At 38.6% G+C, this 27,904-nt stretch overlaps 4 protein-coding genes across 5 annotated transcripts in view; 2 read left to right on the top strand and 2 right to left on the bottom strand.

Moving 5' to 3' along the window:
• Positions 1 to 2,140: 2,140 nt before the first annotated feature.
• Positions 2,141 to 6,546, bottom strand: fam78ba (family with sequence similarity 78 member Ba). Its single transcript, XM_052129126.1, has 2 exons — positions 5,519 to 6,546; positions 2,141 to 3,498 (listed from the first exon to the last, which is right to left on the bottom strand). The coding sequence occupies exons 1-2, from the start codon at positions 5,851 to 5,853 to the stop codon at positions 2,976 to 2,978; spliced, it is 858 nt and encodes a 285-aa protein (XP_051985086.1). The 5' UTR covers positions 5,854 to 6,546; the 3' UTR covers positions 2,141 to 2,975.
• A 204-nt stretch (positions 6,547 to 6,750) lies between these two features.
• On the top strand, positions 6,751 to 15,380 carry LOC127645041 (UMP-CMP kinase). Its single transcript, XM_052128556.1, has 6 exons — positions 6,751 to 6,987; positions 9,146 to 9,292; positions 9,671 to 9,823; positions 10,956 to 11,032; positions 11,738 to 11,834; positions 12,714 to 15,380. The coding sequence occupies exons 1-6, from the start codon at positions 6,844 to 6,846 to the stop codon at positions 12,753 to 12,755; spliced, it is 660 nt and encodes a 219-aa protein (XP_051984516.1). The 5' UTR covers positions 6,751 to 6,843; the 3' UTR covers positions 12,756 to 15,380.
• Positions 15,381 to 17,478: 2,098 nt separating this feature from the next.
• LOC127645440 (B-cell lymphoma 6 protein homolog) lies at positions 17,479 to 23,664 on the bottom strand. The gene is made up of 9 exons (XM_052129061.1): positions 23,552 to 23,664; positions 21,185 to 21,354; positions 20,840 to 21,061; positions 19,796 to 20,464; positions 19,588 to 19,685; positions 18,989 to 19,147; positions 18,729 to 18,859; positions 18,487 to 18,624; positions 17,479 to 18,318 (listed from the first exon to the last, which is right to left on the bottom strand). The coding sequence occupies exons 2-9, from the start codon at positions 21,343 to 21,345 to the stop codon at positions 18,199 to 18,201; spliced, it is 1,698 nt and encodes a 565-aa protein (XP_051985021.1). The 5' UTR covers positions 21,346 to 21,354; positions 23,552 to 23,664; the 3' UTR covers positions 17,479 to 18,198.
• Positions 23,665 to 25,868: 2,204 nt separating this feature from the next.
• The window catches only part of LOC127645441 (relaxin-like), a 28,425-nt gene continuing 26,389 nt past the window's right edge, over positions 25,869 to 27,904 (top strand). For both annotated transcript variants that reach the window (XR_007970779.1, XM_052129063.1), the window contains exon 1: positions 25,869 to 26,062. Coding sequence is in view for 1 of the 2 variants with exons in the window: in XM_052129063.1 (XP_051985023.1) it covers positions 26,050 to 26,062 (13 nt within the window). In the remaining variant the exon portion in view is untranslated. The remainder of the gene's footprint in view (positions 26,063 to 27,904) is intronic.

Below are 27,904 nucleotides of genomic sequence, written 5' to 3'. Positions count from 1 at the left end.
GTTTAATTTTCAAGATACATTTTGGGGCCACTGCATTCAACCACATATTCACTGCCGGTGTTCATGTGATCATTTTCAGAGACTGAGTTCACATATTTTAATGATACGTCTTTATTTAAATGATTATCATGAAGAAGAATATGGCTTTGACAAATACACAGAATGTAACTGAGAAATGATAGAGGAAAACAGGTCAAGATAGAGGTAGATGAGATGATGAATTTATCATATTAGATAAAGGGGAACCCTGTATGATTTATTCTACCTTCATCTAGATCAGAGCTCAAAGCTTGGACATACTGCATGCATCTCAAATTCTTCAGTAGTCCATATTGTTTTGTTTTAAAGTGATATTAGGTGAAGTAACAGGCATGAAGCAAGTATGTTAAGAGTTTGTTGTTTTCTGTTTATGTCCAGACTGGACTTCACCTCTTCATTTCAGACCAGTCAAGTCCAAAGCATAAAAAAGCAATGCTATTCACTAAATCAAAATCATGCAATTAATGAATGACCCCCACTGTGCTATTTGCTACAAAAAATTTATTTAACTGATTTATTCATTTTTTATTTTAGTTTTCTAGGCCTCTCTGTATAAACATCGGACTGTCATCTGTGAACATTAACTGAAGCTCCTGAACCATATCTGAATGATTTTATGCACTGCATTCACGTGATTGTCTGATTATAATCACATGGATGATTGTTGCTGTCAGATAAGCTGGTTTGAGTATTCCTGTAACTGTTGATCTTCTGGGATTTTCACACACAACAGTCTCTAGAGTTTACTCCAAATGCTGCCAAAAGCCAAAAACATCCAGTGAGCGGCAGGTCTTTGGATGGAAAATGCCTTGTTGATGAGAGAGGTCAACAGAGAATAGCCAGATTGGTTCAAACTGACCGTCTACGGTAACTCAGATAACCACTCTGTATAATTTTGGTAAGAATATCATCTCTGAATGCTTTTCTGAGATGCAGGTTGGCACAGTTTTGGTGGCACGAGGGGGACCTACACAAAATTAGGCAGGTGGTTTTAATGTTGTGGCTGATCGGTGTATTTAAATGATAGTGATTAATGCATCTATGTTGTGGAAGTCAAAAAACGATGGGTCATATCAACAATGGATTGAAAAAAAAAGTCCTTAACTGTTATTTAACAGAAGGCAAATTGTTTAGTTTAGGATATTGACAGGCCCAGACAGAATCTACAGACTTTCTCGTATTTTCTCTGCTGATGGTGGAAAATCCCCCAAATGGATTAAGTAAAATGTGTTCAATGTAGCTGAGTGTACAACGCTCTTATTGGTAGCTGAAATCATTCCCAAATTATTCACAATATTGAATAAACAAACATACAAGTGGTGGGTGATGGGTAGAACTTTGTGAATGACAGGCATTCCAATTCTGTGGAAATCTGCGGAGCTTATGTGCAGATTCTGCAAGTGCAGTTTCCGTTTGGGCCTCGAAATGGGCTATTTTCTGAATTAAGTCATCGCTGATGATTTAGGTTAAAGGGAAAGTTCACCCATAAATGAAAATTCACTCATCATTTACTCACCCTCATGGCATTCCAGATGTGTATGACGTTCTTTCTTCTTCTGAACACAAATGAAGATTTTTAGAAGAATATTTCAGCTTAATATTACATACAATACAAGTGAATGGGTGCCAAAAATGTAAGCTCCAAAATACACATAAAGGCAACATAAAAGTAATCCATACGACTCCTGTGGTTAAATCCATGCTTTCAGAAGCGATAAGATAGGTATGGGTGAGAAACAGATCGGTATTTTTTTTTTTATAAATTCTCTTCCCTGGTCAGTAGGGTGCGATATGATGAAGAATGAGAATCATCAAAAACAGAAGGAGAAAGTGAAAGTCAATGACTGAAATATTGTTCTGTTTCTCACCCACACCTATCATATTGCTTCTGCAGAGTTTTCTGGAGTACTTTTATGTTGCCCTTATGTGGATTTAGAGCTTCAAAATGTTGGCACCCATTCACTTGCATTGTGAGGAACCACAGAGCTGAAATATTCTTCTAAAAATCTTCATTTGAGTTCTGTAGATGAAAGAGAGTTATACACATCTGGGATGGTATGAGGGTGAGTAAATGATGAGAGAATTTTCATTTTTGGGTGAACTATCCCTTTAAAGGTAAACCTGATATTTGTGATGGAAACTCAATCTCATCTGTGTCATAATTACCCATGGAGACTTGGAAGGAGATATTGAGACAGCTTGAGGGATAACAGAGAGACGGGAGACATGGAAAATGGCAAAGATGGAGTGTTGTATGTCATGTGACTTATATGGTGAATGCCTATGGTGCAGCACCCACTGCTTAAACTCAAACAAACATATGTGAAAGCATAAACAAAACTCCAATAAGCTCTCCAGTTCCAGGATGCATCTGATTGGTTGAGGATATCAGCCCGGCCCCAACGCAACACACTGCACCTTAGTTGGTGGATGTCTTCATGCACTGTAGTCTTTTTTTGTAACACAACATGTGAAAGATAAAGTCTTATTTCAAGTCTCATTCAACTGACATGTGAATTTCATAGAGTTTTGCTGGTTGTCCTACTTTGAAAAATTGTCAATTTCCAGCCGGACTTGCAGTGACCAAGTTCACTTTGTGTTGTATGAGACCAAACATTCAAACTCTTACATGCATTATGGAGCATCTGTCCTGAAATGCAGATTAGATTTAGTAATAGTCATTCCACTAAATGATACCAACCAAGTACTGAGTGCTGTGAAGTTTAAAGGCAATTGAGTTTCATGGTGCACGCAGAGAACTCCCTTCTCAGAAGGTTCAGTTCAGAGGCTTCAACAAAAACAAACAAAACTGGCAATCCATAGGACACCTTTATTCAAATGGCAACTTGTGGTTACCCATATCCAGTGCTGCTGTGTCCCATAACAGTACATGCAGTCTTCAAAGTAAGCAACATTATCATTATGTCGGCACATCCCTATTTTGGCGGTATAACCACCAGTGGTTGTCCCCTCCTAGGCCTCCACATCAGCACCTGGGCGTCGTTGGCATTGGGCCTACCTAGTGCATTGGGCGGGATTGGTTCATTGTTGCTGAGAATGTGCGGTTGTTCTTGGTGTGGTCTGCCCATCAGTTTGGCACGAGAACCTAAAGGCATGGACGGATTCACCTCAATGTCTACCCGCATACGCCAATGTACTGTCTGAAGAACAATACGCTCTTTGGTATCTGCATTTAGTGCCACCAGCCAAGTGATGAAGCTCTGGTCTCGAGTGATGTGCGTTAGCATCGGTGTGTTGCTGTTGCTGATTGGCACTGCCCATGTCACACTAGGGTAGAAGTTGTCATTCATGCTCACTGTTAAGCGGGAGGGTTTGGACGTGGGGCCTGAGAGAGTCACTGTTTCGGTAGTGTTACCATACCAGGGATAACTGACGCCATCAGAGTCACTTATGGCCTTCACCCGTCCTTCACGAAGCTCTGGCAGCTCCCAGCTGGACCTGCAGTAGGAAGACAGGGTGAAAAGTTAAAGGAATAGTTCACCCAAAAATAAAAATTCCCCCATAATTTACCACACTTATGACATCACAGATGTGTTTGACATTCTTTCATCTGCTGAGCTCAAATTAAGATTTTTAGAAGAATTTCTCTGTCCTCAGAAGTGATATGATTGGTGTGGGTGAGGAATAGATCACTTTCACTTTCTTCTTCATGTGCTTTTGGTGATTCACATTCTTCATGCATATTGCCCCCTACTGGGCAGGGAGAAGAATTTCAAGCAAACAATTAGTTGAATATTGATCTGTTTCTCACCCACACCTATCATATCACTTCTGAAAATATGGATTAAAAAACTTTAGTCATATGGATTACTTTTATAATGCCTTTATGTGCTTTTTGGAGCATCAAAATTGTGGCACACATTCACTTAAAGTGTATGGACATACAGAGATGAAATATTCTTCTAAAAATCATAATTTGTGTTCTGCAGAAGAAAGAAAGTCATACACATCTGGGATGGCATCAAGGGGAGTAAATGATGAGAGAATTGTCATTTTTGGGTGAGCTAGGCGAAAATATACTTCAGGTTTTCCGTATGCCGCTACATCTCACACAAGTGAGCATAATACAAATTTCCTCATCAGTACATGACATGCATGCACACCGTCTGCGTCTTACAAAGCAGTCGTTGTATACATGTGGCGAACACATCCATAAGGGCTTACGGTCAAGAAAAGAGTCTACTTTGAAATGCTAGAGTGCTTGACCATGCACGAGAATTGTAAACCCTAGTCTTTAAAGCCAAATTATGTTGTATTTTTTTGTGTTTTATCACCAGCACAGTACGAGTGGACTGTGCATATGCAGCCAAGTTTTCGTAGTCATGTTGAGAGTCAGCGTAATCTGCGCACGCACCTAACATTGACTTTAGATTATACTTTGAAAGGACAGAGCACCCCACTGTAGCGAGACGTACCTGCACATAGAAAAACAAAGTAGACCCTAGCCTTTAGGAAGGACAATAGCGGTGTGAGTCCAAAGAGCGGACGTGCCATAATACATCACAAGGGTGCAAGGTGAACAGTCAATAGAGATGGGGGAAGTGGGTGAGTGGACATATTTAGAGCAAAGTGCCTCATGCAAATATGACAAAAGCAGTTATTAAAAGACTCTGTGGGCTGTGAGTGAAACATTTATAAATCAGTTTTTCTATTTTGAATGATCATTTTCTAAGCTTTCGCTGTCAATCTTGTTTTATCTACATCCTATAGCTTACTGTGATTTCACTGAGTAGGGCATGATCCTGGATCAACATCCTTATTGTCCCCAGAGCAACTTTCCTATCAACCAATCTGATTTTAGGATTTAAGGAGTAGTTCACCTGAAAATGAAAATTCTTTCATCATTTACTCACCCTGATGCCATCTTAGATGTGAAGTATTTTTCTTCTTCTGCAGAACACAAAAACGATTTTTGAAGAATGTCTCAGCTCTGTAGGTCCATACAATACAAGTTAATTAGGACCAGAACTCAGAAGGTCCAAAAAGCACATAAATGCAGCATAAAAGCAAACCATAAAACTCCAGTGGTTTAATCCATGTCTTCAGAAGTTATTTGATTGGAGCAGGGGAGATTTATATAACATGTATCAAAGTTCCACCTTTGACCAGCCCTGACCAGTAGGTGGCGATATGCACGAAGAATGCAAATTGCCGAAAAATAAAAGAAGAATTTAAAAGTGAAAGGGAAAATGGAGATTTATGGTCTATTTTTCACCCACACCTATCATATCACTTCTGAAGACATGGATTTAACCACTGAAGTCTTATTGATTACGTTTTATTTTTTGGGGATATTCAAAGTTCTGGATACCATCCACTTCTAAAAATCTTCATCGGGGGTGTTCATCAGAAGAAAGAAAGTCGAACACATCTGGGATGGCATGAGGGTGAGGAAATGATGAGAACATTTTTATTTTTGAGTGAACTGTCCCTTTAACAGAGTTCATTGATTACTCACATGCCAATATCACCATATGTATTGAAGAATTCCATTTGTGTGCACGCCTGAATCCATCCCACAGTCCATGTTTCGTTTCTGGGAACCGGGGGCATCACGATTCCGGCCGATGCTCTGAAGTACGGCGTCTTGTATCGCAGCACAATGGGCGAGTTCTCCTCAATGATGGTCGGGCACTGGTCAATGGAGGCTGACACCTCATACACCACTATGTTCTCCCGACGGATGCGGGGCTTGCAGGCGATGCTCTGAATGCAACCCATGGTCCTGCTTATTAGGGGTGTCAGTGTGGCCAGTGACGAAAAAATAAAGATGTATCTAAGCAATATATTCATTGGCCCTTTTTACAACCCTTAAAATGCTGACAGATCCTCGTCTTCATTTCCAACTAAGTATATCCTCGATAAACCCCGAATGAAAGCAATAAAAACAGCATATGTGCTATAGGGATAGACACGTTTAGATGCATTTTAAAGTGCCCATCTGCCGTTTTAGGGCATCTTTGAGACCGCTGAGGAGCTGCAATGGGAATGTTTCGACGGGGGTGTTTCGACGATCCGTTTCGCCTGTTTGTGAATCGCCGGAGTGCCGCACTGCCCTTGATGCTCGTCCCCAGCAGATGTGATCCGGCCTCCCCCGAATCGGACACCCGATGCGAGCCCGTTTCCCTTCCTCCTGCCAATTCACGCGTGCGGCTGTAGCTCGGAGCCCTCTGATCCAGGTTTTTCTGTTGGGCGCGGGCATGTCAGTGTTGAGGAGGCACCCGGTGCTGCATGGAGACTGTATGTCGGGTCTGTTTCCTCCTGGTGAACGACCTACCCAACATTTTGTTGATGCGGCTCGTTTTGAAAATCATAACACGGATGGATCCAACCTCACACGAGCATCATAGAGACTTTTTTCCTCACATTCGTAGCTAAGAAACCCTGTGCAAAGAGACACAAAGATGATGACAACAAAAACAAAGCAACATCATGCAATGCGGTGATTTTCAACTCTCTTCTTCCTATGAAAAGCGGCGGAGCATCTTAACGCAGACATGTGCTCGTACGGTCGCTGTTCAGTTGCGGAGAGGTGCTGATGCTGGTGCGCGCGCCCGCTAGGGACGGGAATGCGCGCTCTGGTGAGCGCTCAGAGTTGTGGGCGTGGGTTAACTGATGTAATCACACCATCTGCTCTCTGATTGGGCGGACACGTGTACGGCGGAAGTGGAATGTGCCCGGCTCACTTCCTTGATACGCACCAACCGGTCTGCGTGCTGCGTTCGACTCTCAGGGGTCGATGTGCATTCTTTGAGTCAAACTATCTCTTATCGAGCGCGGTTTATGATTGTCGGGCTGCTGCAGAGGCTGACGGAGAAGCTTCCACGCGTTGTGCACAGGATCAGTGTGATGATGAAGCCGCAGGTTGTGTTTGTTCTGGGCGGGCCTGGCGCGGGGAAAGGGACACAATGCGCCAGAATCGTGGAGGTGAGAGAGATGCACGAATCAAATGATTCGGATTCACGTCGAGCAATAATTATTAACTTAATAATTGCTCCAGCTCATAGAGATAATGCATTTCCGCATGCCCTCTCTAGGACATTTTATAAGGCGGAATGCGCTCAAATGCAAAGCCATTTGGCACCATTAACAGTAATGCTATTTCATTTGACTTGGCATAAGCATTTAGTGTGAGATATCAGGATATGTCAAGGTCTGAGTCTTTATTGGAATGATTTTAGTTCTGTACAGGTTATCCTGGTTCTTAACAGGACTTCTGTTCAAACAGGTCCCACCCTCTGCTGTTTGTTTAGTGGTGAAGTCAGCACAGTGTCCAGCTGGCGTATAAGGGCACGTGTATGCCTCACATACCCATAACTTCTGAAACTGGAATGAACGATTTATGTGTGTTGGTAGTTGAAATTATGACTTGAATCCTACATGAGCTTTTTCTCCCTTATTCAACATAATTATCAAAGGTTAAATTTGACATGAATGTGTAAAAGGAAAAGTGGTGGTGACTATTTTTAATCACCTTTTTAATATTACAAATATTCCATGTAGCCTCTGAATTTGGATGATGAGGTCATAAAAACGGCATGCATAATAACTGTAGAATTGGAGAAAAAAAATTGTTTAGGATATTTTTTAGATTAATTAAAATAAATGTCACGTCAACTACCCGGTTACTTTAACTACTTTTAAAGGAATATTCCGGGTTCATACAAGTTGAGCTTAATCGACACCATTTATGGCATAATGTTGATTACAACAAAATTGCTTTTCAACTCGTCCCTCCTTTACTTGAAAAAAGAATCAGCACAAATCAGGTTTACAGTGAGGCACTTACAATGGAAGTGAATGGGACAGATCTGTAAATGTTAAAATACTCACCATTTCAAAAGTATGGCCACAAGACGTAGACCTAAATAATATGCATTTTATTATTAAATTTAGAGTGGAAAAAAATCGCTTGCTTACCTTTTTTGTGCAAAGTTATATACAATTTTAACACTTCGTTGCCATGATGATGAAACACCATAATTCTGGTAATTTAAAAGTCCTTCGCCAAAAATGATAAAAAGACTTGACAGCTCAAATAATACACAAGTTTAAACTGTAGAATTCATGTAAATACTTATAAAATTATCCCCATTCACTTCCATTGTAAGTGCCTCACTGCAACAAAGATTCTTTGTTTTTTTTAAAAGAAAAGGAGAAATGAGTCTAAATTCATTTTTGTGCTAATCAACATTATGCTACAAATGCTGTCGATTGAGCTTCACTTGTACTGAACCTGGAATTGTCCTTTTTGGGGCCCTTTTATTAAATAGCGGTTTTGGCAACGCTGCTTTTGTTTTGGTTTCTGTTGTTCTTGCAAAGCACTTATTGTGACCTCTAATCTCATATTTATAGATGTTGAGGAACGTTTCTACTCTGAAAGAAAAACTTGAAAGCTCTTTGGCAGTGGAACAAGTTTGATGAGTCTTTTGTCTACCTACAATGTATCCAATACATAATAATATCTGGGCAACCTTTGATACAAAACTGCCTATTCAATTGCCCAGCCCACACACACACACACACACACCTCTTTTCCTCTAATCAGGCATTCCCAGAAGTCCCTGTGTGACCCATCATATTTCATTATATTTTATGGAAATAGTTATGTTCCTTTTTATTTTTAATATCAGTTATGTACATTGGGTTTTTCTTTGTTATAACCAATTTTATGTAGTGTAGTTAATGTTTATTTGCATTATTTTAGTGTCACATGTGTTACCCTGATGGTGTTTTGTGTTTCTCTACATTTGCATTTGTTATTGCTCCTGGAAGGTCAACTCCTGTTACTGTGGTAGTTAAATATTAAAGTGAAAATCAGACTTTTAATATCATGTAATAATATAAACTGCAGTGAACCGGAAATATGCAGTCATCACAATTACATCCCGTAAAGCCTGGAAAGTATCTTTTAAAGTAAATCTCTGGCAAATCAAGCTGCCTGTATTTTACTGTAAATGTATCAGTTTTTTATACAGTGTCATTGTAATTATCAGAACATTATACGATGAAATGAGAACAGGATCCTTTTTATAATATGTTCTAGTTCACTAGACACATGTTGATGTCTCCATTTCCTGTTTAGACCTACAGCTACACTCACCTGTCTGCCGGTGACCTGCTGAGAGAAGAGCGCAGCCGCACTGGGTCGGAGGTTGGTCAGCTCATTGACAGCTACATCAAAGAGGGCAAGATCGTCCCTGTGGAAATCACCATCAGCTTACTGAAAAAGGTGGTTTCACTTGTCAGTGGTTTCTACAAGCTTCTGCAGTCCTGTCATGATGAAAGAAGAAGAGATTTAAAACAGGCTGAGAAATAATGCAGAGAGTGAACTCACTGTGTGATAACATATATAATGTTTCACTAACAGAGGACCAGAGTGCAAAGAGCGTTCAGGCTGTGGAAAGGGCTTGTCTAATATTAGGCATAAATCATATCTCCAGTAATATGCGTTATTAAGTAGTCAAGTCTCTTTAGGGTCAATGTATAATGATGGTCGCTGACAGATCTCCCTATTGTGAGTTGCAGATTAGTATTTTTTTTGTATCTAAATTGGATATTGTTAGGATGTTTGTCTTTATAATCTCTGAAATCCTCTAAAAAATTTCAGGCAATGGAGGAGACCATGAAGACAGATGAAAAAAAGTTCCGCTTTCTTATTGATGGTTTCCCACGTAACCAAGACAACCTACAGGGATGGAACAATGTCATGGACGGGAAGGCAGACGTCAAATTTGTTCTTTTCTTTGACTGTAGCAATGAGGTGAGGAGTGGCATAAGTTTTAGAGTGATTTTGATTTATTTATTCATTTATTGCACTGCTGTTACATTTGTTTAAAGCTACCAGCTGGTTGTATATTTACTTAAAGGGGTCATGACATGCTTTTTTTTATTATTTTAATATATTCCTTGAGGTTCACTTATAATGTTAGTTAAGTTTGTTTTGCACAAAAAAACATTGAGATATTTGTGAAACACGATCATTTTCCAAACTCATTCTGACCCTCTGTCAGAAACTCTCAGTTTTGGTGCTGTTTCTCCTTTAAGACTTGACTGTAAACGCCCACTGTTATGATTGGCTCTCTGCTCTTGACTGACCTGCTGTCTCCTAGCCATCTCACTGCCCATTGCTATTTGGCGGGCTACGGAAGTAATAAGGTAAAGTAGGAAAAGCCTAGAGAAGAGGTACTTCTTCCCCATCCAGCCCCTCCTTTATATATATTTAGACTTTTATTTTTTGGGTGGAGGCAGTCAGATGCAAATGTCTACCACAGTATGACATCACAATGTAGAGGAAGTAGAGAACGAGTCATTTTGGCAACTTGTTTTCAAAAAAATGCTCTTTCTGCAGTGAGGAGGAAGTTTTGAGTTCTGAAACTTAAAGTTTGTTTTTATATTACAACAAACTCCTATTTCAAAATATCAAGGAAAATTGTATTTATGTCATGACCCCTTTAATTTCTTTAAAGCTTCTACAGTATCTAAGAGATAATGTACAGTTAGTCTGTCATTTTAATAATATTGATTATGTCTATGATAATCATTGTAAACATCTGTGTATTTTTTATCATTCTGTTTGTTTTGTGATAATATTGTGCTGACATTGCATCATCACGCTTATTCATTTAACAAATTAATTACATTTATTATTTGTTTTATTTTTTTAATTGAAATGAAGTATTCCAGAGAGCGACGTAATAATTGTCTTCTTGAGTTAACATTTACATGGGCTTTACAAATAATTTAGAATTGCTTCCCCATTTATGAAAAAAAATAAATAGTTTGATCAAGACTATTGACAAAACACGTTGCATCTGATTTTGTTCATTATTGCATGAAATGTTATTTTCTAGTGTTCCATCAGCGCACGTTACACTGGTGTTTGTATTTTTCAGGTGTGCATTGACAGATGTTTAGAGCGGGGGAAGAGCAGCGGACGCACTGATGATAACAGAGAAAGCCTAGAGAAGAGGTACTTATTTCCCATCCAGCCCCTCCTTTATATCTTTTTAGACTTTTTTTTTTCTTCTTTTGTCTAATTAAATATTTGCCTTTATTTTTCCTGAAAGTATGTCGATTTTAAAGTCACACTCCAGTTTGAAAGCAGAGTCACAATACTTACAGTATCAGTGTTATTCCATGTCATTCTTAAAGAAATAATTTACCCAAACATTCTGTCATCATTTACTCATCCTCATGCCATCCCAGATGTGTATGACTTTCTTTCTTCAGCAGAACACAAATGAAGATTTTTTAGAAGAATATCTCAGCTCTGTAGGTCCATACAATGTAATTGAATGGTGATCAGACCTTTGAAGCTACAAAAATGACATAAAGGAAACATAGAAGTGAAGTGTATGAATCCAGTGGTTAAATCCATGTCTTCTGAAGTGATAGTATTATAGATGTAAGTCCCATTTTACTCTAAATCTACACTTTTACTTTTTTGGTGCTACAAAGGTCTGGTCACCATTCACTTGCATTGTATGGACCTACAGAGCTGACATATTTTTCTAACAATCTTTGTGTTCTTCTGAGGAAAGAAAGTCATACACATCTGGGATGGCTTGAATGTGAGTAAATTATGAGAACATTTTCATTTATGAGTGAACTTATGAGTGCACATACAGTACATGCATAAATCTATTGCTAAATCTAATGTTTACTTTTTTGTCAGGATCCAGACATATCTTCAGTCCACACGGCCCATTATAGAGCTGTATGAACGGCAAGGGACGGTGCACACTGTGGATGCCTCCCGCTCAGTGGATGAGGTAGGACTTGTTGTAGTACTTTTGGTTTTTTTCTTCATTTGTTTAAATCAAGTAAAAAAAAATGTGCACAGATTTCATATTTTAAAAAAAATGTATTACCCATAATAAAATCACTGTAACGCACAGAATCGACTGGCTTATTGCTTTCATAACACAGCCGTAACAGCAATATGATAAAAGGACACCTTTGTTTGATAAACATTTAAATGACTTAATAATAATCAAAATAAATTTTCTGCAAAGTAATATAGTTAATTAGCCTAATAATAGAAAGTTTATGGTTGCCAATCAACATAGCAACATGGCGCAGTAATGCATATAGCAGAGACTATTTTGCCCGAAACGGAAAACTTGTATTAAAATCAATGGGAGAAATTTGAACACAAGAAAGCATATGTAGCAAAGGATGTCCCACCTTACATTTAAAAGAGCCAATCACCTTTTTGATACAGACATTACCTGTTAGTCAACACAGGAATGCACATTAACTGGACCAGCCTTACATTTTTTTGGCAGGATCTGAGCTAAAGAAAAGTAACGTTTATGACACCATTGTTGTCAGATTTTACTGCTGGTTTGAAATATATTCTTTGATCATAATCTTGACCATCCGTTTTGGAGTTTTCGGTCTTTCCCCGAAACTGTACTTTTATGCCACTTGTATCAGTAGAAAATAGCTGCTTGGGAGCTTTCCAAAGATGGCCGCTGAGTGACCTAACTTGCCTTGAAAGGGACTATTTATATAGTCATTTTACAACGTCTTCAACCGCGGCTCATCCAGTCAGAATATAAAGTCAGAACTATCCATTTTACGTGTAGAAATAGACATCTGTCCATTCTTTCAATTCTCTCATTTGCTGTCTCTTACTTTTCTTTCAGGTGTTTGCAGATGTGAAAAACATTCTGGATAAAGATGGCTAAAGCTACATATGTCCACTGCAAAAACTTTTTTGAAAATTAAGGTGTCTGTTTATTGATGTTGGCAGTGCGTGCTATGCCCTCATGTATCAATATATATTTTACTCATTTAATGGTAATATACATTTTTCTTTTATTGTGGAAGAGTGCGTGTATATCTGTATGTTTGTGAGGTTGAAAGGCCAACATTATTTTGAGCAAATGATCATTACAACAGCAATAGCATTCAGGACACTTCTATTGGAACAGTACATACAGTTGAAGTCAGAAGTTTACATGCATCTTGGCCAAATAGATTTAAACTCTGTTTTTCACAATTCCTGACATTTTATCATCAAAAACATTCCGTCTTACATCAGTTAGAATCACAACTTTATTTTATGAATGTGAAATGTCAGAATAATAGTAAAGAGAATTATTTCTTTCATCACTTTCCCAGTGGGTCAGAAGTTTACATACACTTTGTTAGTATTTGGTAGCATTGCCTTTAAATTGTTTAACTTGGGTCAAATGTTTTGGGTAGCCTTCCACAAGCTTCTCGCAATAAGTTGCTCAATTCTTTGCCCATTCCTCCAGACAGAACTGGTGTCAGATTTGTAGGACTTCTTGCTTGCACACACTTTTTCAATTCTGCCCACAAATTGGATTGAGGTCAGGGGCTTGTGATTGCCACTCCAATACCTTGACTTTGTTGTCCTTAAGCCATATTGCCAAAATTTGGAGGTATGCTGGTGGTCATTGTCCATTTGGAAGACCCATTTGTAACTTCCTGGCTGATGTCTTGAGATGTTGCTTCAATATATCCACATAATTCTCCTTACTCATGATGATATCTATTTTGTGAAGTGCACCAGTCCCTCCTACAGCAAAGCACCCCCACATCATGATGCTGCCACCCTTGCAACCTCACCCTTTTTCCTCCAAACATAACGATGGTAATTATGGCCGAAAAGTTACATTTTTGTTTCATTAGACCACAGGACATTTCTCTAAAAAGTTAGATCTTTGTCCAATGTGCACTTGCAAACTGTAGTCTGACTTTATGGTGGTTTTGGAGCAGTGATTTCTTCCTTGCTGAGCAGCCTTTCAGGTTATTTCGATATAGGACTCGTTTTACTGTGGATATAGATACTTGTCTACCCGTTTGTTTGTTCAGAGAATGTGGTACCTTCAGGCATTTGGAAATTGCTCCCAAGGATGAACCAGACTTGTGGAGGTCCACAAGTTTTTTTTTTTTTTTTTTTTCTGAGGTCTTGTCTGATTTTTTTAATTTTTTATTAGCGCGTGTGGAGGATTCACGCTATTCTCTGCGGCATCCACGCACCACTCACCACGCGCCCCACCGTGAGCGAGAACAACATTATAGCGACCACAAGGAGGTTGCCCCATGTGACTTTTCCCTTCCCTTTCAACCGTGCCAATTTGGTTGCTTATGAGACCTGGCTGGAGTCACTCAGCATGCCCAGGATTCAAACTCGCGCCTCCAGGCGTTGTAGTCAGCGTGTTTACTCGCTGAGCTAACCAGGCCCCCTTAGCTGATTTCTTTTGATTTTCCCATGATGTCAAGCAAAGAGGCACTGAGATTGAAGGTAGGCTTTAAAATATATCCACAGGTACATCTCCAATCCAGTACACCTCCTATCAGAAGCTGATTGACTAAAGGCTTGACATCATTTTCAGGAATTTCCCAAGCTGCATAAAGGCAAAAGGTAACTTAGTGTATGTACATTTCTGACTCACTGGAATTGTGATATAGTTGATTAAAAATGAAACAATCTGTCTGTAAACAATTGTTGGAAAAATTACTTGTCATGCACTAAGTAGATGTCCTAAACGACTTGCCAAAACTATAGTTTGCTAATATTAAATCTGTGAAGTGGTTAAAAATGTAGTTTTAATGACTTCAACCAAAGTATGGGGATACTTCTGACTTCAAATGTTCAAGCTTCCGCTCTTAACACGAACAGAGTCCCACTTGGCATATACTGTATGTGTTACATCTATTAATATTTAGGACTGTCTAGCATTATTAAGCATACAGAACTGAACTGGATTGAAATAGGCCAAGATTATGTTGGAGAATGTTGCAGTTCCCATGTGGATCTGTGTATAGTTGCACTTATCAGTTTCAAATGACATTGTTCTCTATGCAGGTGAGCTATTGTAACTGATTAACAGGAAGTAAGAGTTTTTTAGTAGATAACCAGACATGTCTGTGTCATTACATTTGGCAGCATTGTTTTGTACAGTGATTCAAATCAGGTTCTCATGATATATTAGTAGCCACCCTGAGAGTCGAATTTTAGCTGTAAGTTTTACTTTTTGTTATGTTGTGGTTATTGCAAAAGCTGCTTCTGTATTCCAGACACATGCCGTCTTCGCTCAGGCAATAGATTTTAATATGTGGGGAATGGGTGCTCCTGATTTTACTTGATTGTCATCTTTGGGGTCAATTATGAATAAAGTGTCTTTGTCATATTGATATGACAGTTAATTGATTGTGCCCAGTGTCTCATACCAACAAATCACCAAAACAAAACAATATTTTGGATGTAAAGGATGGCAGCAGCCATCCCCTGAAGAAAAACTCTGAAAAATATTGTCTTCCTGTCTCCTCCAGTTTGAAACTTCAATTTTAATTTTGACACATTCTTAAATCAACAATTGACATTACACAGAAAGAACAACAGCCTCGTGAACTACTTGAGCTAAATTTTCATTTCAATGATTAAGAATTGAATCCATTAAAATAGCAGTTCAACCAAAAATGAAAATTCTCTTATTTACTCACCCTCATGCCATACCACATGTGTATGACTTTCTTGTTCTGCAGACCACAAACAAATATTTTTAGAAGAATATTTCAGCTCTGGATGTCCATTCAATGCAAGTAAATGGTGACCAAAACTTTAAAGCTCCAAGAAGCACATAAAGGCAGCATAAAAGTAATCCACACGACACCAGACAAATTTTTAACAGTTTATTTACATGATATACTTCCAAACAATGTATTCAGAAGCGATCCAATCGGGTTTGGGTGAGAACAGATACAAATATAACTCCTTTTTCACTATAAATCTTGACATCAGCAGTCTTCTTGGCGATCATGATTTTGCGTCAGCACTAGAAAGTGTAAACAAGCTTGAAATCATGATCGTGCCTAGAGACTGCAATTGCAAAATATACAGTGAAAAGGAGTTCTGTTTTAGTCTGTTCTCATTCAAAACCAATTTGATCGCTACATAATACACAAATTAAACTACTTACGGATTACTTTCATGCTGCCAATATGTGCTTTATGGAGCTTCAAATCTTTGGTATCCATTTACTTGCACTGTAAGAACCTACAGAGCTGAAATATTCTTCAAAAAATATTTGTGTTCAGCAGAAGAAAGTCATACACATCTGGGGTGGCTTTGTGGTGAGTACATTTTTGGGTGAGCTACTGCTTTTCCCAGATATTACTTGGCTGAAATAATTGAAAATTATGATAATAAAATAAAAATAACCTAGTCTCTTTTAAAAAGATCTTTATTACAGTAGGTCACTACAGTAGGTAATGCTATCTGGTCATTTCTTATGGTAAATAATTCCAGATTAAATATCTTGTGCATACAGGCCACAGTCCATAACACAGAAACAAAACAGGTCACTATACATGTACATTGCTCCATCTAGTGACGACTCTGACCCCTGATGTAGAGAGTGTTAATTTGTATAATAAATTACCAGGAAAGTAGAGATGATAAAATAATTTATAAATATGCTTAGCCTTTATAAAGATAGAAAAGTATCAACATTTGCAGAGCAATATTTCAGCAGAATATTCCACCAGTCACAAAGTTCAGAAAATTGTGCATCATACATTAGAGTGAGAACAAATATTTCTGGGCTTAAACGAAAAAAAGAACTAAATCAGTGTTGAACATTGTATCTCAAAAGCAGGACAATGTGGCCCCCCATGTGCTACTTAAAGAAATAATTCACTCAAAAATGAAAATTCTCTTATTTACTCACCCTCATTGCCATCTGTCTATGACTTTCTTTCTTCTATGACTTCTTTTCTTAAGAATATTTCAGCTCTGTAGGTCCATTCAATGTAAGTTAAAGGGTACTAAACTTTTGACTCTCCAAAAAGCACATAAAAGCAGTACATACAACTCCAGTGGTTTAATACATGACTTCAGAAATGATATGATAGGTGTTGGTGAGAAACAGATCAATATGTAAGTCAATTTTCTCTTCCCAGTAGATGGAAATATGCATGAAGAATGTAAATCACCAAAAACACAAGAAGAAAGTGAAAGTTAAAGTGGAGATTGACGGAACAATCTCAAATTGGGTGCAGGGGGCAACCAATAATCCTCTCAGCAGTCCGAACTGTCCTCTGTAGTCTTCTGATGTCTGTTTTTGTAGCTGCACCAAACCAGACAGTTATTGAAGTGCAGAGGACAGACTCAATGACTGCTGAGTAGAACTGTATCAGCAGCGCCTGTGGCAGGTTGAACTTCCTCAGCTGGCAAAACCAGCTTTTTTATGCCATCCTAGAAGAGTAGAAGCTTATAGAAAAGACCAACTCATTATTCATGCAAATTATTTTGAAATTAAATGCTCAAGAACTTATGTGTGTGGTGTTCAGCATCCACATACTTCAGCCATATAGTGTGCAAGACAAAATATGTATGTTAATGGATAATTCAAAAAAGAACTCGGCACTTCATTTCTTTGTTACCAAATGTTTAATTTAAAAGGACTTTTGGCCCTCTTGTACCAAAAACAGCTGTACAATATCAAACACGTGCCTAAATACAATATTGTCATATAATGTTGTCATAAAAGTACCACATTTAAGAGTTCCCAAAGCAGAGGTGGGATTAATCATTTACACTGCAAATCGATAAACAATTATCCTTTATACCAATAACCTCCTTGTATATTTTATCTACGGTTTATATACAGTTTGGCTGAAAGGGAGTGAAATAACATTAACGGTATACAAATGAATAATTTATAAATAATTGAAATAAATGTATGTTCAAATATAGAGCAATCCAGCCTTACACAATGACTTGCAATGATGTATTGACAAAAACTTGATTTACAATGCTTGCAACTCAATGTTTACTTTGTTGTTTAAATGTTATTGGCGATCATGATATCCATTTGAAATCATGCAGGGTGGACAAGTGCTTTTGCAGATCTGATTGAATGTACACAAAAACGTAAACATGTTGGTCAATTAGTCCTGCATATTAGAGATGCAATTTGCAACTGGATAATTTGAGAAAACATACAGGTAAGGGCATTACAGCGATATATGCAGGCATCTGTATTATTTGATGGCTTTTCGTACATCAGATCCACTAATGTAGCGCAGGTCTGCCAAGGTTCTTGCAGGATAGCTTTGCTTTGAAAGTTTATGTTTAGTCTGTATTTTTTTCAGGTCTTAGAGGTCTGGTCTGGTTTTGCAGTACTGAATCTTGGTGTTTGTGACAGCGCCATGTTTTTGCCGTAGATGCAGTCGCAGCTGACTTTTGTGACGGAAGTGTAGGTCACAATTCTCACACTGAAATGAGAAAACAGCAAGACCTCAGATTAGATACTTCAGATATTACTACTTTGAGCATCATAAGATCAAAGCATTGTAATTTAAAATCAAAACAACATTTTTGACTTGTAAATATTCAGGAATACTATTAAAATATAGAGAGATGCAGTTCAAAATGTTACTCACATGATAAGGTTTCTCTCCTGTGTGTATTCGTAGGTGACTCTTGAGTGTCTGCAGGTGGCGGAAGTGAGTGCCGCAGACGTCACATGGATATGGCTTCTCTCCAGTGTGGATCAGTACGTGAGCCCTCAAATGAGCCACCTGGCAAAGAGAACAAGAGTAACGTTTAATAAGATTCAACTGTAGTTAGACTCTGAATCACCTTGCAGTGTCATTGTGCAGAAACATAGCCTGGTGTTTTGTACCTGGACGAAGCGAGAGCCGCAGGTTTCACATTTGTATGGTTTGTCTCCTGAGTGGATACGTGAGTGGGTCTTCAGATTTGCAGGCCTGTTGAACTGAGCTCCACACACATTGCAGCGGTATGGCTTCTCCCCTGAAATAATAAAAGGTTATGAAAATGTTAAAGCATTGCTATTTGTCGCATCATTCAAATGCAGAAGACTGACACAGCAGAATCGTCAGAAACATTTTATGCTTGGCTTGAGGAAATGCAATCCTTTACCTGTGTTGACAGATTTGTGGCTTGCTAAATTTCCTTTATAGCGGAACATGGCTTGGCAGCAGTTGCATTTGTATGCCTTTCCGTCCTGTACCCAAGGAGGCTTCTCTGTGTCCGATTTGCTCTTCGAGTCACACTCTTTACAGTATAGTCGACCCCTCTCTGACAAGACATTGAAAACAACTGTTAAGGCTTTGTTCACACTGCACACAATTTCCGATTGTTTTTCAAAATAGACCTTTAAGACTGATTGTCAGGGGGCCTGGGTAGCTCAGCGAGTACAGACGCTGACTACCACCCCTGGTTGTCTTGGCACTTTTATTATTATTTTTTAGATTATAAAAACATGCTAGCACAAAATATATCCATTACTATAAACTTCAGCTTCTCTAACTTTAAAAAATAACAACAAATATGAATTCTGAAAGCCCAAAGTGTCTTCTTTCAAAAGATACTACAACGGTGTCCATACTCCAAAGGGTCCAGTAAATACAACCATTTAAGTTCAGGTAAGTCATTTTCATGGTTTGTGCTCAAAAAGGGGGTGCGTATCAACAGGTTAATGGATTCGCCATTTTAAATTTTAGGAAAAATGTATTCACCTAATATTGTGGGTCCCATGCTGCTCTCTTCTGTCAAAGTGCTGAGGTGAGGAGATGATGAGCCACACTCCTCTTTTTGAATGCGTTTATCTGTAGAGCTAAAACCATCACATGACAGCATGTTTACCAATACAGCATAATAATGGTATTCCTTAGACTGACATCTCTTGGACAATACCTAGACATATATGTGTTTTGAAGCACCAACCTGCTGTCAAGATTGAGTTGACTTGTTGTTGTATCTTCAATAGCCTTATTGGTGGATTCTGTAACTGTTTGGGATGGAGTTGGTGCGCTATGGTCATTCACTCGGTCCGTGGAGTTCAGCACAATAAATTTGTACTTCTTCCAGTTGCGGACTTTGGGGTCACTAACTGAGCTCTGAGGAGATGCCGCCCCTCGACTACAGCTGCTGGACTCTGTGGGTGAGTTGGGCTGGCAGTCTGATCTAAGAGGGCTTTGAGGACCACTGCTGTCAGATGGCTCAATGTTCTCTACCTCCGAGTTCACACCTGGAGCTCCTTTCCTGTCTCCCTCAGCCTGAGCTGACCAGAAGAGCACAGACGGCCGGTTCCTCTCCTCTCTGGTCTCCATGGGTCTTCCAGTAGTCACTCCACTGTCTGGCAGGGAGTGCTGCGGGTGGGTTGTTACGCCCGTCTTTGGGATCTGCCAGAGGGGGTTCGTGGTGCTTAAGGTCTCCAGGGGGATAGGAAGGTGTCTATAGAAGCGGGTAGGGCTGTCAGTGGAAGTGCTGTCTGCATAGTGCAGACTGGGTGGACCATAAGTTCTAATGGACGGGGTGTTCAGGGCATCATTAAAGATGAATGGAGCTTCTGGAGTTAAAAATCCATGATCTGTCTGCTTCACACACAAGCCCCTTGGACAGAAGACACCGAAAAATATGGTATAAATTAAGGATTGTTAACTTTTTTTTTTTTTTTTTATAATTTTACAAAAGTTCTTGCATTAATTCTTCTGTTTAAACTTGTGCTTTATTTAAGCTGAAAGTTGTAAAGTGTCATTTTACAGCCATTGTAGAGTTTTAGGGTTTACAGTGTTACGTCGTCATGGCAACAAAGTTGTAAAATTGGATATAACATACACAGAAAAGGTATGTTAACGTGTATATTTATGTCTTGTGGCTATACTTTTGAAACCGTAAATATTTTAATGTTTACCAATTGACTTTAATACCAGATGTAAATACGGTTTAAAGACTGAGATTTCCTGGAGTTCAGTTCCAAGCACTCACCTGGATTCCATGAACCTCTGGCACGTGTCCATCACATGGTCCATCTGTAGGTATGTGGCTGTATTGAGTGTGGCCATAATGAAGTCATCTTTAAGGGTGAGACAAGACGTGTACATAAACTCCAACAGTATGCCGAAGCCAGTGGGGTCCACCTTCGGATCTAAACTTATGAAGCTCAGGTTGCTTTTGTGGGTGTCGGCAAACATGGAGTAAAAGAGGCCGCTGGGATAAGGTAAAGACATAACGTATCACACCAAACATACTGTGCATATTATATATTGATTATTTAAATGTTATGGATGAAGTACAATATGCATAATTTACATGAAGCAACAATTGCACTACCTGCATGCCATCAGAACTGTCTTATGTGCGGGGAATTGCTGTCCACCGACCAGAATGGTGACATCGGTCAGGATGTTTCTGCTGCGCAAGCGGTTGAAGTTGAACAGCACATCACCGGCATGCCGAGTGAACTTGATGCAGCCGTCTGCTGCACTTGACATGTTGTCCACCTGTGCAGAAATAGTGAAATATTTGTAAAAAATATATTTTTTTCCACTAAATCAAACCAAAGAAACCTTTTTTAACGTGGTACAATGTTATGAAATGTTATATTGAAAAAGACCACATATGTCATCACTGAGCACCTCTGTGAGCTTTAACAAACAGACACTAGGTGTCCCCGAAGTTACATTTAAAAACTAACGGGATGATGACTGACTTCTACATTTAGAACTGGGACCCAGGTTCAAGTCAGACCTGAGTCATGTCCTGATCCTGATCCTGCTCCCCAATCTTTCAAACCTACTGTTTGTAATGTATTTTCATATAAATAATAGACAAAAAGCACCTGAGAAAAAAAAAGAGTGAGGTTTACACACTGCACAGCTACCGTTACATTTACATACAATATTTCAACTATACAACTATTATAATTTTTTACATCTATTTTGCAGAGTTGGGGTGCTCAAGTTTGGACTCGGTCTGAGTCACGGGTCCAATTTTAAAGGACTTGGACTAGTCATGGCCTCACTGGAAGCATTTTTAATCTGACAGTTTTGTCTTCATACACCTAAAGCTTTCATTCTGAAACCACTATGAAGTCTGTTCAACAGGATTAATCATAAAATATATATATGAAATGCAACAGAGGTGTTTTTGTTACATTTATATTGACAAACTCTTTTTCTTAGTTGTGAAGTTTAAAATATTGTTGTTGAGTTTACAGTCATAATTTTAATTCAGATTCATGAACTGATTCATTCGACTCAGCCCGTTTTAGACTCGGACTCGATTGTTTAAAGACTCGGACTTGACTAAGGTGGACTACCATTTTGTAGACAGGACAGTGGCTGTCTCTCAAACCTAGGAAGCTGTCTACTTTGGGGCCGCTTTTGCGTCGGTCCGTGCTGTTTTTCAATGTAAACATGCGCTACAGATGGACGTCTTTGACCGTGTGCGGATGGGTCGCGTTTTTAGACGCGGCATCATATTTGAAATGAGCGTCAAAATAAACGCGTCTCGAGACACCTGCCTTCTGCTATTGTTGCTTATATCTTTCTTAATTTAAAGAACGCGTTCGGTCTGAACGGCCCCTCAGACTGAGTTTTGGGTGACGGGCGCGTTGAATACTAAATTCAGGTGGAACTAAATTCAAAATTCAAGCATTTCTGTCCACTGGGAACACACCCCACACTGCTGTCTAGGTAGACAGTTTACTAGGTCATGAAAGTAACCGGTTCTCATTGACTTTACGTTTCTTTAATTGTAAGACATTTCCTGAAGGTTTACATCAGCTTTCCTCTGAAATACGCGCATTAACCCGCTTCGTCAATATGCAGTGTATTATTATGACACATCCTAATGCGTGACACTTGTTGAACCGCAAACGTGCACTTTAACATATCAGACCTCCTTATACATCGACTGCATTTCTTTTAATAAGAGATTTTATTAGATTGAAGTCATACGAGAAGACTTTGATGTAAAAAGAGCGTTTCGATTTAATTTATGAATATTTCTCTACTTCAGTCGAGATGACATGCGTAAGCTTTGTACAATAATAATCTCATTACATCAGTGTGCTGCTTCTATGCTTAAGCTATTAAACAACGAACAAAAAATGTGCTCGCACGTCTTTTAGACGTTTTATTTAAACACATTTACAATTTATCTTCTATTACAATTAAATGGGTGCATTAATTTGACTTATCCAACTTATACAAGCCACATGCGAATGACAGTTTGGGCCGAAAAAACACTACAAAAATAATAAATACAATAATTTTGATAGCCAACATTAACATACAATTCCCAATGTACATGTATGGGATTATTACTCATCTACTGATTAACTGATCTGTCTTTTCTATTGAAAATACCGCCCCCCATATCTTCAAGTTGCATAAACATGTTTTTATTGTGCAACTCTTGAGTGAGGCCAGTGAGCACTGCTTCTTTCCCCAGCTTAACCTGTTATGAATTTGGAGCACATCAGAAAGATCCTGGCACATTAAACGAATAAAATTAGTTATTCACGCAATTAGGCCAAAACAAAATCCACTCGCGCTATATACATGACAACTCCTAACACGAGAAAGTAGTTTGTCTTAAGGCGAAAAAAATTGTAATTAATAAATCCACATCAAATAAACTCGTTAATATAGAGGATCTCAAGTCTAGACTTATTGCTAGATAGAAGAAAATCACCTGATCTGTTTTTCTTGGAAGTGTCCCGCGAAGACAGTTCTTGGAAGAACTATTCTGAGAACACGCAGTTCGCAATTCTCGGAATTTTACCAGTGGACTGTACCACTTGTGCACTAGCGGGGGACAGCCACAATTTTGTGATTTCACGCGGCTGTACTCCTAACTAACTGCTTATTACAAATCACTTATAATTAATTATGAATACATTAGAGTTAGCGTGTATCGTTAATTTGATTATTTTTACCAACTAAGGTATGTATGTCGTTGTAGCACTTTAACGTCTAAATCTCAATGTGTAGTGGATCGCTCCAGAAACGTGGTCATAGTCGACGTCACTCCTCCCGCCCTGTCTTTTCTGCACAGATACGCAGAAGTGATTCCTCGACCCTTCTAATACAAACGGACACGGTAATACTTAAGGTCGAATTAACTCGGCCGTCATATTTTACGAATCAACGTGCAGACAATAAACGCAAAATGTTAAAGTCTTCTGAACATAACGAGTGACTTAAACCCTTGTTAGATTCACAAGAACAAAGTACAAACAAACTATTTTTGTCTGCACAAGATAAGGTCATAAGTGTCTCATGATGTCAGATATTTATCTGCACTCAGGCAGTTATGTTGATACTTGTTTCTAGTTTGAGCTTTTGCTATTTCATTTAGGTCACTACCCCATTAATGCGATCGATGACAATAGTGAAGTTTGTTTTTTGTCATTTGCACAGAGCATTGACTGAACAGATTCTTAGCAAACAAAAAAGAGTACATAAAACAAAAGTAAACGAAGTAGGATGTTCTTTATAATGCGTCCAAATCCCATTTACTGTCATCTTTTTTTTTCTACATTTAATGAAATTCTATACTGCACTAATGCCAGTCATTTTTATCCATCAACCTCTCTGCAACGTTTATGAAAAATAAAAACTAAACATAAATATTTGAGAATATTATGTAAAAGTTCTCTTTAAGTTGCTACAGTAAACCTAATTATAATTAACTTAGGGGTGAAAACAGGTAAAGTGGGACACTTATGATCATTTGTCATTGCCATTCATTAAATATGATCAAAGTGTCTACATTACTGTTAACCCATACTAATTTAAAATGAACCGAAAGCTGATTTTTAGTAATGTGATAATATAACCATAATGGTAATTGGTTAATTTAAGTGCTCCATTTTACCTGTATTCACACTATCTCTGATCAAAATACTTTTTTTCATCAGAGTAGTGGCAACATACTACTTTGACACACGTCATTCATTTAATATATTGACTCAAGGCAAAGTGACTGAAAATAGTGTATCATTTTTACTCATTGCTGTCACACATCAAAAAACAGTTCAGAAAATGGAGAAGCTGTTCTAAGAAAAGTGTTCATTCACAGGTCATAAATGACTCAGCCATGTTTGCTATGAGTTCGCAATGTGCAAGGAGAGAATAGTTGGTCCATCAGGTTTAGTGGAGATCATCACCTACAGAGGTGTAAATATTCAACGTTTGCTTTGAGATAGCACCATTTCCATCCCCGTTTCATCAACCCTACCCACACAAACACATGCATAGAAGTACAAAGGACTAGGATCACATGTTTCTTTCTAATAATTTAGTAAGAAACTAGTAAAAGAACCACTTTCTGTAATGTGAAAGAGCAAACAGGTATATTGTTTGTTCGAGGGGGATTGCTGAAAAAAGGAAAGTTGCACATTCAAACACGTGATCCAGAAGCGATGACCAATTCTGCAATTGCCGTGAACTTGGCATCTAAACTCTGGTTGCTCAATGGGGACTCTCCCTGCAACAAGTATAATGTCATGCACTTAAGTGAACATGTTATACTAACACGCTACTTAAAAAAATACACCATAAACATAGTTTTAACATACATGTAATTACATAATAGATTGAAAATGAAACCATTAATCCATAACCAGTGTAATATCAGTATTTTTGTAATGCATATCAAATGGGTCATATTTGACCAACATAGGCCTATAGGGGTAGTGATGCAAACTCCCTTAGAAATGTATAAATGGTATCACTTTCCAGAAGGATCCATTTGTTAACATTAGTTAAAAAGCCCATATTATGCTAATTTACAGGTTCATGATTTTATTTTGGGGGTCTACTAGAATAGGTTTACATGCTTTAATGTTAAAAAAAAACACATTATTTGTCTCATACTGTACATTTCTGCTAAACCTATTTTCATCCTCTGGCTCAAATGCTCTGATTTAACTCCTTTCCGAAAAGCCCAGTCTGCTCTGATTGGTCAGCTGGCCCAGTCTGTTGTGCTTGGTCAACCGTGTAGAGCATTTGTCGGAAATGAAACACCCTTACCATAACCGAGTTTCAGGCTTCCTTACCGCTGTAAACACTACTGTAACTATGGTAAAAGTGGCGTCAGTTTTTGCTGTACTAGTTTGAGTCCGATAATGAAAGTTTGGAGAAGAAGCTGATTGACCTGAACCACCTTCCAAGCACGACTTGAGCAAGATGTTTCACAGTGGTAAGTTTTAATTTTGTAGCTTTTTTACAAGTACACTGTTGATTATTGTGAACCTAACAAAGCTTGAAGAAAAAGACACGTAGTGCATCTAAGTTGGTCATCTTTTGCTGGAATGGGAGTAGCCAAACTTTTTTCACCCGAGATATGAACAGAGAACAGAGGTTTACTCCCTGTTAGTGAGCAAGTTAGCCATGGAATAACATGGATAGCAGCCGTATCATTACAGCTTGTAATTATATCATTATAATAACGCTCTTGAGATCAACCATTTTGTTACACAGTTTTAGGTAAAAGCCGGCCCACAGCTGAATAGTAAACCCTTACCAAAACAATAAAGTAACATAGCAAGTTAGCCGAGCACAAACGTGGATTGCAGATGTAAAATGACCGTTTGTAAAAATAAATCCATCTCCACACTTCATCACTATTCATGATAGTAAGAACGGCAAACAATCTGCATAATTCTACACAATTGTTGGTAAAAGTGGGCTCGCAGCTGATTAGCAAAACCATTTCAACACAATAACATTAGCTAAAGGTTAGCAAAGGCCTACAGCTGTGCACTGCGTGTACACCACAGCTACAACACAAAACTCCACATTTGAACTCTCTGTAAATCTACAAATAATCAAACATACTTACAGGTTGTGATCCTGAAGCTCCAGATTGTCCCAACAAAGTGGGAATTGCTCCATCTTTCAGGTGTATCTGTCTTGAAAATCCGTTATTGGTTGTGGTTTTACTGCTAAATAATTAAAATAAATGTTATCCACTGATTCTTCAATTCGTCTGCCTTTGGAAGTCCAAACAAAAAACGTTTTGTTTTTGCAGTGAAGAAAACAGCTGTCATGGTGTGTCACTGTTATTTTTTTCAAGACTCTTATTTTGATGTGTTTTTGTCTTATGCTATCAGGTTGACATAAACTCCGTTTCCCATGTTGCACTGCCCTCATCATTGCCATCGGTTACCCATCTTCATCACCTGTTCTCATTTCCCTCATCAGTACCTGTTTGTATAAATACCCTCTAGTTTTGTTCTAAATTGTCAGTTCTTGTTCGTTGTTACATGTGTGAATGTCACTATAGACAACTGTTAAGTTTTGTAACCTTTATCTTCATCATCTTCAATGTATTCTCGTCTTCTTTTTGGATTAAATTAAAGCTGCGTTTAGATCCTCATCGCTACAAAACATTACAACAACGTCCTCTCGACATGGAGACAACACTAACCCAACTCATCCTGGCCTTGGCTATAACTACCTTTGTTTGAGGGCAGGCCAAAGTAGCCCATAGGCAGGCATTATGCAAATGTATTACATAGTGATAGATACTTTACAGAAGAAATCGCTGGACTACAAACTAAAACCGAAAAACTCCCTTTTGCATGGACTTTGTGCTTTTGAACTTTGCAGACCTTTTACATGCACAAACAGTTTTGCTGGGTTTTTCCCCACGGAGTTTGCCACCCTGATTACCTGCACCTGTCTCTCATTTACCTTTCCCTTTATTACTCCCTTGTGCTGTTCTGTGGCAGATCTTCATGTATCCTCAAGTGTCAGCCATGCTATGCAACTCACAGCGTTGTCTGTCTAGTGTTTTTTTTTTTTCACTTTCTGTCAATTTTTTTTGGTGCTGCTTTCAGTGATCACCCAGTTACCAGTTTCATCTGTCTACTCATTTTCCACTTGCTCACTTCTGTTATTGAATTACTTCCCTGGTTCACCTGCTCCATATGCTCACTCTTGGATTTCGCTGCCTCGCTGATCACAGACTTAACCCCTCAGCCCCCACCCCCAGCTTCACTTCTGCCTGCTTTGTTTGTTTTGGTTTATTACTCTTTTT

This window comes from Xyrauchen texanus, chromosome 6, assembly GCF_025860055.1.
Source record: "Xyrauchen texanus isolate HMW12.3.18 chromosome 6, RBS_HiC_50CHRs, whole genome shotgun sequence".
NCBI lineage: Eukaryota > Metazoa > Chordata > Actinopteri > Cypriniformes > Catostomidae > Xyrauchen > Xyrauchen texanus.
Note: the sequence above shows the minus strand (reverse complement) of the source record. Positions and strands in the feature narration are given on the sequence as shown.

Bases quoted from the DNA above. Each gene is read 5' to 3' on its own strand.
- LOC127645041 (XM_052128556.1), top strand. From the start codon at position 6,844: ATGATTGTCGGGCTGCTGCAGAGGCTGACGGAGAAGCTTCCACGCGTT. The intron at 9,293-9,670 runs GTGGTTTCACTT...AAAAAATTTCAG, and splicing joins CCATCAGCTTACTGAAAAAG to GCAATGGAGGAGACCATGAA. The intron at 11,033-11,737 runs GTACTTATTTCC...CTTTTTTGTCAG, and splicing joins AGAGAAAGCCTAGAGAAGAG to GATCCAGACATATCTTCAGT.
- LOC127645440 (XM_052129061.1), bottom strand. From the start codon at position 21,345: ATGTCAAGTGCAGCAGACGGCTGCATCAAGTTCACTCGGCATGCCGGT. The intron at 20,465-20,839 runs GTGAGTGCTTGG...CTTCTGTCCAAG, and splicing joins CAGAGGTTCATGGAATCCAG to GGGCTTGTGTGTGAAGCAGA. The intron at 18,625-18,728 runs GTACAAAACACC...TCTCTTTGCCAG, and splicing joins GCGGCTCTCGCTTCGTCCAG to GTGGCTCATTTGAGGGCTCA.
- fam78ba (XM_052129126.1), bottom strand. From the start codon at position 5,853: ATGAATATATTGCTTAGATACATCTTTATTTTTTCGTCACTGGCCACA. The intron at 3,499-5,518 runs GTGAGTAATCAA...TTCCTACTGCAG, and splicing joins ACATATGGTGATATTGGCAT to GTCCAGCTGGGAGCTGCCAG.